Genomic DNA, 17,369 nt, shown 5'->3' on the forward strand with positions numbered 1-17,369 from the left:
TATTACTCCCATCTGTGTTAGATTATTAAACTTGATCATGATTTCTGTTAGGATGTCACTTCTTTTTGATTCCATTGATTTTAAACTCATCAAGACAGCCATTGAATCAGAACATATTAGAGCTTTATCAGGTCTGGTTTCATATGTCCATTCTAATGCCATAAAAATTGCAACCATCTCAGCTGTGTATACAGAAGTTCCATCTAATATCCTTCCAGCCTTCCTCACTTCAAGCTTTGGGATATAGAGTGCTACTCCTGTCCTTCCTGATTCCATACTCTTTGAAACATTTGTATATATTTGTAGATATGTGTAATATGCATTATTAATGTAGTTCTTGACCTATGTGATTATGTTAACAGCTTCTTCCATCTCTCTTTTGTTTTCATTTAATTTTAAATCTACTTTTGGTTGATCAAGTAACCAAGGTGAAATTGGTGACATTATATTTATTCAGTGTGGTCTTCAACTGTCATCAGTCCTCATGTGGGTGTGGCGCACAGGTGTCACTCATTAACACTCGGCCCTATTAATATGAATCAGTAAAGCCTGCACATACTGTTGATGGTTTAAGCAGAACCATGGTCTCTCTTAGCGTTGTCTTTGCTTGTAAGTTTTTAAAGGGATTGAAAATGAAGATGCGAAGGGAATGTTATTGTGCTTAAATTTTGCATCTGTGTGAAATTAGCAGTGCAAAAGTGTCCTAATCCTTTTTCTTGTTTTTGTTCTCTAGTAGTGCTTTTGAACTGCAGTCAGCTGATATCTGCAGGTGCTGTGAATTACGTTTTGCCATTGGATAGCGAATGTTTCTTAGTTTTCTTACCATTTGAGTTGCTCAATTGATGTTGTCACTATTTTATATTAAAAAAAAAATGTGCGTTTTGTCAATTACAGCTCTCTACATTTTATTTGTGCCTTTTTAAAATTTATTTAATTTGTGAAGTTTTTCATTTGATTTAACTTAATGTAAGGATGCTAAACTCATTGATCTTTTGCTCAAAATGAATTGCTGAAATCAAAATGGGGAATACACAGAGTAGATAAAGGGAAATGTATCTGCTCCAAACTAATTCAAAGCTTGTAAATCGATCCCAAGAGAAGTGTACTTGTTTGAAATGGCTTGATGCCTTAAAGTGTGCTTTTTTTTTTTTTTTTTTTTCCTCTTTTTCTTCATAGGCACTGTAGTTACCTGTATAGATTCTGAACTTCATCTCCGCTGCGGTAAGATGTGGTCATAATCCATTAAAGCTGCTGTATGTTTGCCGTTTAATTATTCCTTCCATACCCATGTAAGTGGTTTTTTTTTTTTTTTTTTTAGATGTTGGTGTGATCTTTGTGAAGTCCGTAACACTAGGAGTACAAAGCACTCGTAATTGTGGACCTGCAAAACCACAAAATGGAATTAGATGTTTTGCAATTCCAGTTCCAGCTGTTGCTAGATGGTAAGGATCTTTCATTGTTCTGAAGACTCACTGTGGTCATGTCATCGGCACATGAACATTTCCTTATCAAACTATTTCATAACCGTAATGAAGCAATTCGATCATAACTTAACTGCTATCATAACATTGATCAATATGTGGCTCTTTTTGGATTCTCAGAAGCTATAGAAATTAATGTAAAATGAGAAGTACGTTAAGACCATTGTTTACATCTCTCAAAATGGTCTATAGTTGAGTCTCATGCTTTGAGTATATGCTTGTGTTATTATTCTCAAACAGGTGTAACGGACTGGCAGAGTGTGTAGTAGATGAACACAAAGTTATAGGAGATGATCCATGTTTTAACCCCTACACATACTACATCACCACCTACACTTGCGTCCCAGGAAGTATGAATTATTTTTTTTCTGTCTTCCAGTTCTTTATTTCCTTTGTGCAAACGTGTAATCTTCCTCAATGTCTTCCAGAAACAAGTGTGACTTGTGAAGGCAAAAAGAGTGATTTGAAGTGTGGTAAGCTGTGTTTCCAATTCTTATTGCATCAATATCACTTTCACTTTCATAGTCTCCATGCTTTATCTCCATAGTACGTGGAAAGATTAAGATAATTGCTGCAAACTATGGACGTACAGATGATTTCACCTGCTTGGAAAGACGTCCTATGAAGCAGCACATAAATACAAACTGCTTCTCACCCAACTCCCTGGATCTTGTGCAACAAAGGTATTAAGCAAATGCCTGCTTATTTTGTTCACTTGTGAGTTTTTTTTTTTTTTTTTTTTTTTTTTTTTTTTTTTTTTTTTTTTTTTTGAATACAATGTGATGCAATCAAATTCTATGTAGGCTGTCAAGTTAATGTTACGATAACATTCTAATGGAACCATTTTGAAAGTTTAGGGTGTTTATTTTTATTTTTGTACTGGTCAAAAGTCCAGAGTAGTGTACAGGGTTTGACATGAACACTTGGCGCTTGACATATGAGTGAATATTAGTAATGTTATCACTAACTTTTTTTACTCTACACATTTTAAGGGTTGAGTGTTAATTTGATTTGGTATGGATCAGCAGTGTTAGGGAGGTTACTTTGAAAATGTAGTAAATACAAATTACCCTATTTAAAAAGTAGTGTACCTTTTCAATTATTTATAAAAGTAACTGATTACATCTGATTACTTTTTAAAATTCTAATGGATATTTCCAACTAAATCATTTAAGCATTTATACCAAGCAGGTGTGACTTTACAGTAGCTCTGCTTACTGTTAGAATTTCAAAATCTTTCATCACTTAAGATTATATTAATTTTAAAGTACAGCCACCGCAAAATCAGACCTTACAACAATTCAATTATTTACTGTAAATGATGTACTAAACCAAAACGAATAAAAAAAAATTTAGGAATTAGCATTGTGTATATATTTAGAACTCCTCATTAATAAATTACACTACATAATGTAGTATTGTTTGGAACTATCATGAACTAATAGTAATTACCATAGTATACTTTAGCATTTTACTACAGTAAACTATACATTTTATATAGACCTCAGTCATCTTTCCATCAAGGACATTTCTCGTGTTTGCCCAATTGGTTGACGACGTCACCGACCATGGCGAAAGGTGGCAGTAACGCACCAAAAAGTTTGTTGTCGACCACCGAAAAATGTAAAGAATTCTTCTTTCTCACCATCATATGCATTTACTTTCATCGGCCAGACACTGGCCTCACAGCTCAGTGAATGCCAGTGCCGTTGCTTATTGATCTGCAATCGGTAAATGTAACTTGTCTTGTCGCTACTTCAGTAATAAAGTAGCTTCGCTACTGAAAAGCTATTTGATTTATAAAGTAGCGACGCTACCGCCACACTACTAAGAAATGTAGTTAGGCTAATAGCGTCACTACTTGTAGCGATGCTATTGCCCAACACCGTTAATGTGATATAATTTCTTTGGCCAGAGAAGTCTGCTTGTGCCTTGAATTTCACAAATCGATAACTTTGAGTCACAATATATCACTGGAAATGAAAGGGTCTGTTTTCTGTGTACAAGATAACTACAAAAAAAAGGCTAGGTTACATACCCGCAGATGCTTCCTCAGGTTTGACATTGAAGCCTTTGTCAAATGTATTTTAACAGCTGGCAAAGAAATTTTGCACGGAACTGTTGTATTTGTGCCCTTTCAGATTTCAGGGTGAAAATATTTTAAATTTCCAGCAATGAAATGCATTTTTATAACTGTGCATGGTGGCAGCTCTTAGACTGGTTGTATTGGCCTAAAGCAGGGCTATTTAATTAGTCTGTCATGGGGGCCGGTTCATGAAAAGCATCCAAAACAAAGGGCTGGAGAGCTATGACTTGCTAAATGAGTGATAACACAACTGCATATAAGAGCCCATATGCTGTATTTTTCCTTAAAACACCCCACGTTGGCTTTTTTACATTTTTAAAAATGTTAATGTATTTTGAAACCACAATATCAGTGTACAATAGACAAGGGGTTTTTTATTATTATTTTTTTTTAACTTCAAACATTCAAATGTTGTATTTCAGAGCACAACAAAAGCAGTGCATTGCTGAAGTAGGCTTTTTCTACATTCAGACACGTGTGTTTTTTTTTTTTTTTTTTTTTTTTTTTTTTTTTTTTGAACTGCATAACAATTAGGGATTCAACAATTATAGATTTTGGTTGCATGATCATATAGTCTGAAGAATAATCATGGTTTCACGGTGACCACCTCTAATGTAAATTTAAGCTTTATAGGCAAGTAGCTATTTAAATTAACTGTTGCAATCTATGTTCATGCATGCATAATCATTTTAAATAATAATTCGTCAAACATATCTTTTTGTTTTGCACTTAAAGGCACGCACAACTCTTACCATGAGATGTTTTCTACTGTGTGCATCTGTAAAGACGCAAGCGGGTTGCTCCACTTGTGCGCGCATATTGTCATATTCTTACATTTAGAAATAACCAACTTGTAAGCGGAAAAGACGTCGTATGGGAACGGCCGCTGCTATAGTTAATCCGGTGTGCATGCAAATTAGCCTCTGTGTACATACTTGGAACTTTAAACTAGCACACAGTTGGAAACTTGGCGTTACTTTGTTTAATTGCAGCAGTTTCATTTTGTTCCATGCAACAGAAATTCTGCTTTGAAACCTTTACGGTTAAATGTGACTAATTAAAGCGCAGTTAATAGTGAAATCGGCTAATCGTTGCATCCCTATTGACGATATAAATGCATAGTACAAAAGGCCTTTTCTACAAACGCATTCAAACATTTTCGACTGCCCGCGCCACTCGCTTACGGTGACTCATGCTCTGCGCAGCCTCTGCAGCTCGTGCTATATTGAACAGACGCATGTTCATAACTTTTTAGCGCCTTTTTTCGACTGAACTAAATTTATTTTTCATGTCTTGGTCATACTATTTGGAGGACTGGAACAAATTGCATCGGTAGCTGGGTTTGGCCCGCGGGCTGCTAATTAAATAACCCTGGCCTAAAGAGGAGGTGCGCCACAAATTCAAACTGGAAAACCAATCAAAAGCATCAGAATAGCACCGCTTTAATAAATGGTCTTAGCAGAAGGTATGGTGCATATCAAAAAAACGGGCAAAGCAACAGCTTAATATTCAACATTTCCCAGATTTTAGAATATTTTGATGTAACCCCATTTGTATCTTTAACATTTTCGTAAGTAACTAATGTAGTTACACTTAAAAAAAAAAGTACATGTTATTTACATAAAGCCGTTACATGGGATCTACATTTGATGTTCGCTAATGAGTCCATCTTGGAAGCATTCGTGTACTAAAATCATATGTTTTATGATGTTTGTTTACAGTTGTGAAGGGAAAAGTCAATGCACTGTATCAGCCTCCAATGATGTGTTCTCGGATCCGTGTGTCGGCACACGCAAGTACCTGTGGATCTCCTACTACTGTTCATGCAAGTTATTTTAAAGAACTGTCAACATTGACTTTCAGTTTAGTCTTCCGTTTGCTGATTTTGGAATCAATTTGCTTTTGTTCTATTGCAGAATTGTGGCTGATCTTGTGCATTTGGACCAATTTTTCTGCATCTACTCCACATATTAACCAAGTAGACTTGTATTTCTTTATGAAAATTAGCTATGTTTCTTACATGGCTACAACATGTATGTTTTAGTTGACCCATGACCACATCAGTTATGCATTTGTTACAGTACAATGTGTCCTACAATAAAACCATGGTTGATTTTCATAAATGTCTACTCTGTGGTGTATAGATCTTTGCATTTGTGTCATGTTCATACAATTATTACCATGGTCACTGTGTTGGAGTCAACCTTTTTAATAAATCTCAAATGGATTCACAATATTGGATAGCCAATGCATCGATCAATATTTATTTTTTGTTAAGTTTAAATGGTTCAAACTGTTCCTATGGAGCTAATATGCCAAAACGATTTGAATTCTTTTGAACCATTGACTATTATAATTTTATAAATCTAAATATTTATATGCCGTTTAAATTTATTTGAATTTCTTAATTTGAATAGCATAACTTGAATATTCATAAATGATAATCATAACTGCAGTCTATGAATTCAGAACACCAAAAGTCTGAAGTTTGTAAATGCTTCTATTAAAAATTCAGTTGACTTGTATTTTCAGATGTTCAATATTCAAAAAGTTTTGAAATTCAAATTAAGAAAAAATAAAATTAAATTAAGGCAATAAAAGTTCAGAAATTTTATTTGTCAATTCAAATGAACGCTGTTCAGATTTTGACATTATTAGCTCCATATGTTCCTAGTTGCATTATGTATGTGTCAGAACTCAAAGGGGTGATTGGTTGAGGGGTGGAATACTAAATGTTTGTTACTATAGACATTTAATAATGCCATGTCTCTTGGAAACCTTGTGCTTCATGCAGGTGAGTGGACTTGACAAACCACCTGTAGAAACTCTTCGGTGAGAGCGTGAAAGTAGCTGGAAGTCATTCATTTTCAATTGGAGCTGGCAGCGAGGAGTGGTGTGAGCGAGGAGGGTCGAAATCAAGTCAACTTTATGATAATGAGCCATGATGCAGTTCGGCGCAATCAATTGAAATGTTGAAGTCCATCACTTGAGAAGATTGCAGAGAACACTGTCCTGTGAACTTTGGTTCTGACCAGGGCTGGAATGGGACTCCTTTTCAGCCCTGGAGTTTCAAGCCTCAGACTGGCTCACTTCAGTTCATGACTGACTGCAATAAATTAATGTCACTTCCAATTCAGTACTTCAGTGAAGATTTATTTATAAGGTTAATACAATGTAATGTTTAACAGTATCAGAATCTATTTTCTGCAAGAATTAGTTCTTATAAATATTCAAGCATTGAAATAAAAAAACAATAACGTGTTTTTCAAGGAAACAGCTGCTTTATAACTTCAAATATTTTTTTAATAAATATGAGAACATTAAAGGGTAGCTAAATCTCCAACACTATTCTTTATCTAATCATCACAATGTCTAAATATATATTCTGTGCAAAATTGTTTATAGATATCCAGTCCTTAAGCACAAATAAAGAATAAAACAAGTATTGCACTGTTATCTGCCAGGTATTTTTAATGGAATGTCAGATGTATTAATCGAAGCATCTGATTTCATTAATTGTCCCAGGGCATATTTCATTGAGCAGGTGTAATATTCATTATTATTAATGTTGGGCTCATGACTGATGCTTAGTAACGTTACGGGGCCTGGATCTTCACTGTTAGCAGCAAACTGGCTGCAGCTTCTGAAAAGCTGCAGTACAAGAAAACGTTTGTTGTTTTGCGCTGCTCCTAACTAGCTTAAAGTTAACTTACTGGCTGTTTCATCGTCTTCATGTGTTGTTGATGTACTCTCGCTGCCACTGGTTTTAACGAAAAATTTACTTAGCTTTTTTAATTCTGGCTTTTTCACTGTCATCGCTACGCTTTTTATTTTCAATTTCTCATCTCTCGTGTATCTCTAACAAATGGTTTTGCTGATGAGCAAGGTGCCACTTTTGGGAAGTCGAATGATAATTACGTCATCATTAACTTGCAGGCTGCATTCTGCTCATGGGGCTGCAAGAAAATAAATAAAAAGAGTGGATCTGAGATAAAATAATGAATGAAAAAAGTGAGGCTATGGTCAAATAAATAAATAATAGAAAGAAAGTGCGACTGCTGAGAGTGCAGGCAGCTAGGGACTGGGCCTCATGGCCAAAAAACTGGCCCACAGGGAATTCTCCTGGTCCTCTCGATTAGCCAATCCGGGCCTGGTTCTGATCACAGTTGTTTAATAGTGGAGTCGCCGGATATCCAGTTATTTACAATGTTTTTTCAATGGGACTTAAAGAGCCACTATTATACAAAGGGTCATATTTTGGTTTTGAGGGTCTCCAACAACAGGTTGATATGCATGCAAGGTCAAAAAACACTTTCATTGTCATATAATGTGCATTTATTTTTACCTAATTATCCCAGCGACTACCATTTGATTCGTTCAGCAATTAATTTGTTACCAAACCCCTCCTTAGCGCGAAGCTAATCTGCACTTATTAGACCGATGTTAGTCTGTTGCGATTGGTCGACAGCATTCAGCGTGACACAGTGTGAAATGGCTGTACGGCATATCAACAATATTAAAGTAGTCAGAGTGCAGAGTGTATGTATGAGCATACCTGCCAACACTCCTGTTTTTTCCGGGAGTCTCCCGTATATCAGACCCATCTCTCGTCATCCTCCTGTTTTGTTATTTATCCCAAAAAACTCCCGTAATTTCAACCACCCAGAGACGCAAAATGAGAATATAAAGAGTTAAGCAGATACAGTAAAAACGGTTACAAGCGCCAAAACACAATTAAATACCTAATTTACAAGCTAGAGAAAACAAGGAGGCAGCTATTTTAATCACACTTACACTTGTGAAATAGAGGAAGAAACTGATCTATAAACTGTGTACTGTAAAGTTCCTGTCAAGCTTTGACAAAGCTATACATCAATAGTCATTTCTGATCCTTTCTTTACTAAACGACCGACGATTCCCCTGTTGTAAGCGTATTGATTACTGAAGCACTCGTCAGAAAAATGAGGGCTATAATGCTGAGCTATTTTTGCAAAAATAAACCTCAATCACTGACTCTTTCATCTTTAGGTAGAAAAAAAATGAAACTAACTTTCCCCTCACACTTCCAACAATATCCAGCTGAGCACAGCGTCTTCATGATTTCTGACGTCTGCTACAGTGATTGTCTTCCCTTTTCCTTACTATTATGTTTCTGGGCAAGTTTCAATTTTACTGGGATTGGGCGGGGCTTAAGCTGGATATATAACTTCACTTAGAGCAGTGTTACACACTACATGGAAGGTCATTTTCAAAAACCCATAATAGGGTCTGTTTAAAGAGGCTCCGCAGAAATTCAAGTTTAAATTTGTTGATAGACAGTTTGAGATACCAATCGTAATTGAGTTATTTGTCGGTCCGACAATATTTAATTAGATGAACATTTTTTTGGTTCGATGTCTTAACCAGAAAATAAAAATACAGATAAACACATTTAGATCATTTACTTTAATCATTACTATTGAAATGTAAAGAGACTTTCAACCAGCACAACAAAAATGTTTCTAAAGACAATCACCTGCTGCACCTTTAAGTGCTACACTAACTGTTATACAAGACAGTCAATAATTATTGTACAGGTATTTGGTATCAAAGATCTCAAAATGCTAAATATTACTGAACTAAAATCTAAATATTTATTTGACATGAGAGTTTAAAACGAGAACCATACTACTGTTTGTTTTTCATAAAATATACTTTAAAATCTTCCAGACATATTCAATGATAAATATGCTGTAATTTTTTTAATATACCAAATATTGACGCAAATATATGTTGAGTGAAGCTGCCATCTAATTTAAACATGTTGAAATGCATTTTTTTGGAGATCTTTATGAACCATGTGATTGTGTGTGTGTGTGTGTGTGTGTGTGTGTGTGTGTGTGTGTGTATGTAGGTGTGATGGGCTGAGGTCTAAGCTTGTCAAAAAATGACATTATATTAAGCCAGAGATTATCTTATTACTACGAGATGAAAGAGCATAACTCTAACAGTGAGTTCATTCTGCATGATTTAAGTCCTGATTTTTGCTCGGCGACACGACTTTGTGAAATCGCTGAAAAAAGCCCAAAATCTGAGGCCAATTAGTACTCGTTCACAGTGTGAATTATCAAAAACACAATCAAACAGACGTGTGTGAAATATTTGGCTAAATATCTAGCAAATGTGTTCACACAAAGTGGCTTTAAACTCATAAGGACTGCAACTGAGTCGAAGCAGATTAATATATTATCAGATCGAACTTCATCTCTTCATTCCTCGTTATCTTCTGGGACTGGAGACTGGTATGGCACACAGGTGTCACTCAGGCTACGATCACACTGCAGCCAAATGTGGCCCGAATCAGATTTTTTTGCCCATATGTGACTCAGGTAATGATGGTGTGAATAGCCCAAACCGCATGGAATCTGATCTTTTCAGGTCAGATCTGTGCCACTTTCATATGTATGTCTTAAATCTGACACAGATCTGATGCTTTGCAATGTGACCGCAGTGTGAACGGTTACGTCGGATTTCATGTGACTTTTACATAATCTTCGAGCGACATGCGTCATCATTCTGTGCTGCAACATCATCTACTCCTCAGCATCAGGGTAAAAGAGCACACAGGGCAATTGCTTTACCACAGAAAGTTGGTTGTTCATTTTGAAAAAGATTTTGGAGGCAAAACTGGTGCTTGTTAACGATTGAGGCACAGGTTGATCGTGAAGGTGAAGAGCGTCGTGCGTGTTGCAGATAGGGGATCCGTGTGCAAAGGAGGGAGAACTTTCTCTCAGAGAGAAAAAAGGGCAGGTGCTCGAGCACCCAAACTCCCTTTCTGTACATATCTGCTGTTTATAACGAGGTAAAATGAAATAACTCAGCAAACGGAGATAAAGCAACTCCGCCTTCACAGTTCAGTCTGCAGCTGCTCATTAACCCATTATGAGTTCACTACACCGGTGGTCAAACAATCGCGCACCTCGGATGTCATAAATCACAAATGACTTACTTTAGATTTCAAATGCCGAAATAGACATTAGTAGTGGCAGAACAATCATTTACAGTTCATGAAATACACCACGGTTGTCTGTGAAAAAGAGTAATAATCATAAGCATGATCCGACAACGTGCTTACTTCATACAGTATCACGTGTGCATAATTAGACATTTTGTGCTGTCCGTAACCGTACTTATGCGCATGCGGGTGAGTTTTGGACCATGATCTGTTCACACTGCAAATCTGATATTGGCCACATTTATAAGAGCAGTGTGAACAGTCATGCAAAAAATCAGATCTGAAAAAAAAATCTGATTTGAGCACTAAACCTGGCAGTGTGAACGTAGCCTCAAGCTGCTTTGACACAATCTACATTGTATAAGCGCTATACAAATAAAGGTGAATTGAATTGAATTGAATTAACACTCACAGCAGCGGCCTATAAATATGAATCAGCAAATTCTACACACTCCATTGATGGAAACAGCAGAACCATGGGTTTTCTTGATGGTGTTGTTGTTGTTGCCTGTAAGTGTCTTGTTAACATGATGGGCTGATGTATAGCGATTGTTAATGTGAAATTCTACAACTGACATGAGAAAGGTTCACTTTTGACTAACATTTGGAACATGTAAAATGTGACTGTGCATTAGATTAGCAGTGCTCTTGTCCTAATCAGATCTTTTGTTTTGTTTTCTAGTAGTGCTAATGAACTGTGGCCCGCTGATGTCTGTGTCTATGTCTGTTTCTGTGCGAGACAGCCAGGAGAAGTAGGAAAGTGAACTCTTATCTGCACCAAACTTAGTTTTCTACTCCGTTACTGGTGAAATATGCGCTTTTAAATATATATATTGTTCCTTAAAGCTAGGCTTTATTATCATTATTTATTTATTTTCCTCCAGACACTGTAATAACATGCAGGGATTCTGACCTCTGGAAAAATCTGTTAAGTGTAGTTAATTGTATTTAATTTTAAGGTGTTGGTGTGATCTTCATAAAGTCAGGATGATTTGGTCACCGAACCACCCGCATTTATGGCCTGGCAACGCCCTAAATTGAAATGGATCCTGCTAGGTGTCTTTCAGATATTCCTCTTTTACTTAAATGGTGGTCTTCACTTTTTAACTCCAGATTATGGGCTTAAATGGTCGAAATATTTCTGGTAGTGTTGTTTACTCCACTTATCCTCAAACAGGTGTAATGGACAGGGAGTGTGTGATAAACGGGGAAATAATTGCAAGACCAGATCATTGTTTTTATACCCATTACACCACCACCTACATTTGTGTCCCAACAAGTATGGATGGCTTTTGTCTTTTCTACTTAATTTCCTTTTGTGCAAACCTGTAACCTTCCTCTAATGTCTTCCAGAGACCACTGTGATTTGTGAATTTGAGAGCGGGGCCTTAAAATGTGGTGAGCTGCATTTCCAATACTTTTGTCAATGTAGCAAACTTAAAAATATGCTGCAATTAAATTTTTACCTAATATTAATACTGATTTTTTTTTTTTCTCTCCTCTGTCTGAACCATGTGCAGTAGCGACATGTTGATCTTAACTTGTCAAATGACTTTGTATCAAGCCAGATATTATCTTACTATTTGAAAATGAAAGCCTTTTTACTTATGTAAAATGCATAACACAGAAGAAAGCTTAAGATGGTTTTGTGAAATCACTGCAAAAACCTGAAATTGGGAGTCATTCACATGAGCAACAATCACACAGTGTGTCTTGTCATGATCCATCATGCAGTATGAACATAACAGCAACTGAACACCACCCGAGATGCTCAAGTGCTGTAAACAACAGTGATTCGATGACTTTAAAACCCATCCAGTGAGCGTGACCTAACTTCTGCCTTTTTGCGTCTGAAAACACAGCAATAATTTAGGAAATACTTTTGGAAGTAAAAGAACTTAATCCAATGTAAGTGTTATCTACAAAATGAGAAATTATGGTAAAGGATCATTTTTACACTGTAAACTGGAAAGATGAGTTTTGATGCTGGTCTGACCATCAAAAAACCAACTCAAAATCGCATTCAAACATGTATTACCAGCATATGATTGGTTTCTTCAATAGGGATAAGTCTCCTTTCCCTTTCGTATGCCTTATATATTTTAAAACTTGCTCTATTGTCACAGATTTTACAAAAAAATGAATTGTGCTTCCTTGTATTGAGTATGATTTAGACTTGAATGCCCTGTTTATAGAAATGTGATATATAACACGAGTCCCAAACTCTTTGCTGCTTGTCATTGGATGCTTTTAAAATAAAATGTTGTTCTGATAGTCAGTGGCACATTTTTTTTTCTTGATTCTTGATTGAGTATTTCACAATTGTGTCTGCCACTTAGTTACTGTGAATTCCTACATGTACTGTTAAGCTGCGGTCACACTGGACTTTTCTTCCCATAGACTTCCATTCATACACATGTGAATGCGTCAGACCGGAAACGCAAGCTTGTGCATCAGGTTTCACAGATCGCTGCGTTGAAAAGTTCAAGCTTGGTGAACTCTGACCTGCGCAATCGTATCATTTGACTGCGTGAGACCATTCGAGGATTAAAACATGACATCTCTGTACAGACATTTAAAACATGGAGCAATCGCTCGCTGTTTTAAATGTCTCTCCCCTTTTCACAGCACCTTACGACAGAATTTCGCAAGCTCAAACTTTAGTGTGACTGCAGCTTCATTCACGTAACAAGACGAAGATTGATTCCCATCTGTTTTAAACTGCTAGTTTCCAACAACTTAAAACTCATAAGGACTGCAACTGAGTCGGAGCAGATTAATACAATATCAGATCGAACTTTATAAATGCACTCGAGTGTTGTCTTCAACTCTCATCGTTACTCGTTATCCTCTAGGACTGGAGACAGGTGTGGCACACAGGTGTCGCTCATTAACACTCACAGCAGCGGCCTATAAATATGAATCAGCAAATCTACAAACACCATTGATTAAGAGAATAGAATCATGGCTTTTCTTGGTGGAGTTGTTGCCTGTAAGTATCTTGTTGAAATGATAGGAAAATGAACAGTGCGTAGCTGTTCAACTGACATGAAAAAAAGTTCACTTTTAACTACAGTTTAAACAAGTGTAATGTGAGTGAGATTGGTGGTGTACCGGCATATTAATCAGTTCTCTTCGGTTTTGTTCTAGTTGTGCTACTGAACTGTGGCCTGCTAATATCTGTATCGGTTTCTGATTCTGTACAAGACACCCAGGAGTCAGATTTTGATAGTAAGTGTTACTGAAATTGTGAGTTGCTGTATTAAACCTTGTCATTACCTTTTGGTCTATGCATGTCACAGATATAGGCTATTTGTAATCATTGAATACTTTAAATGCCCATTTTTGTTTTCACTAACTTGAAGTAATGATGCCTGATTTTAATTCAAGTGGTTTTACTGAAATCTAAATGCAGCTACTAATGATAAAAATATTTGAGTTCCTGATGTTGTGCATTTGCTGATAAGAACAAGACAGTTCCTTTGACTTGTAACTGTGCAGTAAGAAACTAAAGAGTTCTCCGTATTCAGAAGTAGGAAAATGAACTTGTATCTGCACCAAACTTAAAGCTCTCTACTCAGTTACTGGGTTTTTTTTTTTTTTTTTTTTTTTTAAATTTATGTGGTGCCTTAAAGCTAGCCTTTAATTTTTTTTCTTTCCCCTCCAGGCACTGTAATAACATGCAGGGATTCTGACCTTCGTCTACGCTGTGGTAGGATGTAGCGTTATCCCCTGAGGCTATTGTGAAATCCTGTAAAGTGTAGTTAATTGTGGGTTTTTTTTTTTATTTTAAAAAAAGGTGTTGGTGTGATCTTCATAAAGTCGGCACGATTTGGTCGCCGACCCACCCGCATTTGTGGCCCGGCAAGACCACGTATTGAACTGGGTTCTGCTAAGTGTCTTTCAGATATTCCTCATATACCTAAATGGTAATCTCTTCTCCCCCCCCCCCCCCCTCTTTTTTTTAATTAATTTTTTCCTGCAACTCCAGATTATGGGCTTAAATGGTCAATTTGTTTCTGTTAGTTTACTCTGCTTATCTTCAAACAGGTGTAATGGACGGGCAGAGTGTGTGATAAACTGGGAAAGAATTGCAAGATCAGATCATTGTTTTTATACCCATTACACCACCACCTACATTTGTGTCCCAGCAGGTATGGATGGCTTTTTGTCTTAATTTCCTTTCACGCAAACCTGTAACCTTCCTCCTAATGTCTTCCAGAGACCACTGTGATTTGTGAATTTGAGAGCGGGGCCTTAAAATGTGGTGAGCTGCGTTTCCAATAGTCTTGTCAATGTATAAGGACCCTTTTGTTTAAATGCAACTGCATCCTCAGAACATGGTAGGATTAAGATACTTGCTGCGAACTACGGCCGTACGGATGATACCACCTGCTTGAGAAGACGTCCATACAGGCGGCACCAAAACACAGAATGCTATTCGCACAATTCATTGGGTCTTGTGTCAGAAAGGTATAGATTGGGCAATTATTTATTACTTCCATACAAATTAATTGCAGGCAATGTAATTAACTGAATTCTGCAACACTTAAGTTAATGTTCCATTAACCGTTTAGTAGAGCCACTTGTTTTGAAAGTGCTACAGCTATATAGGTCTCTGACACCCCAGGATTTAACTAACCATTGTCGCTTGACATGTGTCCATGTCATGGTAAACTACCACCCTCAAACAGATGTGAAGGGAAGAAGTACTGCTCCTTGTCTGCCTCCAATGATGTATTCTCTGATCCCTGTTTCGGCACACGCAAATACCTGCAGGTCACCTACTCCTGTCCTGGTAAGTTACTATAAAAGACTCTTGCTTTACCTCTTTTTTTGCTTATTAACTGAAGATTTACTGTTTCTTCCTTTCAGCATATGAAGGCTGATTTTATGGATTAAGTCATGCCAGCCTCCTCCTCCAGTGACTTGCACAAGATCATGCTTGAATGCATTGACTCTTGATAAACTGTAGCAAATATGGTTAGTCTTAACTGACAACAGTTATGGTTTTTCTTTGGGGGGAGGGGGGTTTATAAACTGGCTGTACAAATGTTCATCTGTGACGCTGCTATTAGACAACGGTTTAACATCTGTAAGCATTCATAATTTTGAATGGTGTGTGTGTGTATATAGAGTTCATCACAGTGTGGTTGTCTAACAATTCAAATTGTCCTGCTGCTGGGAGTTTGAATAAATCTGTACAAAATGGAAATTGTGGTGTTGGTTTTTCCTTAAACTATCTCCCAGACATTTCCTTGGTTTACATAAATATATTCTCTTTCCTTTCTCTCTATGAACTGTGGTAGCAATGTATTGATCTCAACTTAAGGGGGTTTAAAAAAAAAAAAAAAAAAAAAAAAAAAGCTGGACTTCAACACAAGTGTAAGAACAAAGCTGCAGTTTTTTTTTTTTTTTTTTTTTTTCTCATCTGTAGTACTGCCCAGTACAATTCTTACCGACGCAGTCTTTAAATGGGTCTCTTGACATCCTGTCAAATACACAAATAAGTGCAAAGTGATTAATTTTGTACAGTTGGTTGCAATGTTATGAATGTCATCTCTTGCTTTACGCTATAAGTTGTATTGATGATAAGACCTGTGCTCTGTTTCATAAAGTGATTTAAAGTTAGCCAAAAGGATACAAACACTAACATGTCTTTAACACTTAACTAATTTAAGACATTTAAAATAAACTAATTTTCAACCTTTTTTTTTTTTTTTTTTTTTTAATGTACCTGGTAGCTCCTGAGAAGATTCTCCCAGGTAGGAAAGCAGGCAGTGGCTCACAGCATCTAACTTGCTGATTAAAACAAAAGTAAATGTCTGTGGTCCTTAACCAGTAACACTGTAAATCTACATATAACTGCTTATCTAATAAGTCAGGAAGCAGCTGGAAAGTGGATGTGCTATATATATATATATATATATATATATATATATATATATATTTAGCTGGTTGTGTGAAAGCAGTCTAGTTTTTGAAAAAAGGTTATGCTTCTGTTTTCATTGTTGATCTAAGACAAATGAAAAATGTAACCCATTTAAGATTTAGTAGTCAATCAACCACACACAAACATGTTGAATACATTAATATATCTATATAAATGTGTTATCCATCTAACCTTGCATGATCTTGAATGGTGAGCAATCTGTTGAACACATTTGAAGTGTTGATGTCACAATTTAATGATATCACTGATTTAAAATTTGATCTATTTATTTTGGATTCTGCAATAAATGTTTGCAAGTATAAAGGCTGTCTGAACATACCCAGTAACATTACTAGAATATATATCACAATAGTTTAATAAGTAAATTTGCATATGTTAATCTAATACATGTTTTGGCCTCTCAGGGCTCAGGTAACTTATCATTCTGGGTTTAAATGAGTTCTGAGGCTGTCCAGTCTAAGAAAACTCGTGTTTATAGTGCAGACAGCATGGGAGGACAACTTTAATGTTTGGTTAATTATGTCCTTATTGCAATTAACTGATATGCTTGGACACTCATGTTCGCTGTAGATTATACTTCACCATAAATTATATTTAGAATGCAACATAGTTGTTTTAGACATAGATGTCACTTGCTAATATGCTTATGCTAAATGGATCTTTAGCAAACTCGCTCAAACAACACCATGCAACCTCTTTAATCACCAAAATTGCAGACAGGAGCTCTATAACTTTCTGCAAACAAAACCAAATTGATCAACAAATAATGTAACTTACCTTGTAAATATCACATCTGTTAGTGTTAGGAAATCATCGGTTGCTCTCATCTGCTCCACCCACCAGGTTTGAATCAGA

At 36.3% G+C, this 17,369-nt stretch overlaps 1 protein-coding gene across 1 annotated transcript; it reads left to right on the forward strand.

Moving 5' to 3' along the window:
* Positions 1-579: 579 nt before the first annotated feature.
* On the forward strand, positions 580-15,681 carry LOC130234590 (uncharacterized). The gene is made up of 19 exons (XM_056464832.1): positions 580-609; positions 734-769; positions 1,177-1,221; positions 1,319-1,442; positions 1,722-1,831; positions 1,910-1,954; positions 2,029-2,164; positions 5,289-5,392; positions 11,244-11,313; positions 13,417-13,441; positions 13,517-13,553; positions 13,712-13,792; positions 14,229-14,273; positions 14,361-14,490; positions 14,612-14,715; positions 14,784-14,828; positions 14,899-15,034; positions 15,256-15,359; positions 15,437-15,681. The coding sequence occupies exons 1-19, from the start codon at positions 582-584 to the stop codon at positions 15,448-15,450; spliced, it is 1,419 nt and encodes a 472-aa protein (XP_056320807.1). The 5' UTR covers positions 580-581; the 3' UTR covers positions 15,451-15,681.
* The last annotated feature ends 1,688 nt before the right edge of the window (positions 15,682-17,369 follow it).

This window comes from Danio aesculapii, chromosome 9 (assembly GCF_903798145.1).
Source record: "Danio aesculapii chromosome 9, fDanAes4.1, whole genome shotgun sequence".
NCBI classification, from domain to species: Eukaryota; Metazoa; Chordata; class Actinopteri; order Cypriniformes; family Danionidae; genus Danio; species Danio aesculapii.

What these genes read in the sequence shown, in the direction of transcription:
- LOC130234590 (XM_056464832.1), top strand. Translation starts at nt 582, where the DNA reads ATGGTCTCTCTTAGCGTTGTCTTTGCTT. An exon ending in TCTTGGTGGAGTTGTTGCCT is followed by an intron (nt 13,554 to 13,711) that starts GTAAGTATCTTG and finishes GTTTTGTTCTAG; the next exon opens with TTGTGCTACTGAACTGTGGC. An exon ending in TTGGGTCTTGTGTCAGAAAG is followed by an intron (nt 15,035 to 15,255) that starts GTATAGATTGGG and finishes ACCCTCAAACAG; the next exon opens with ATGTGAAGGGAAGAAGTACT.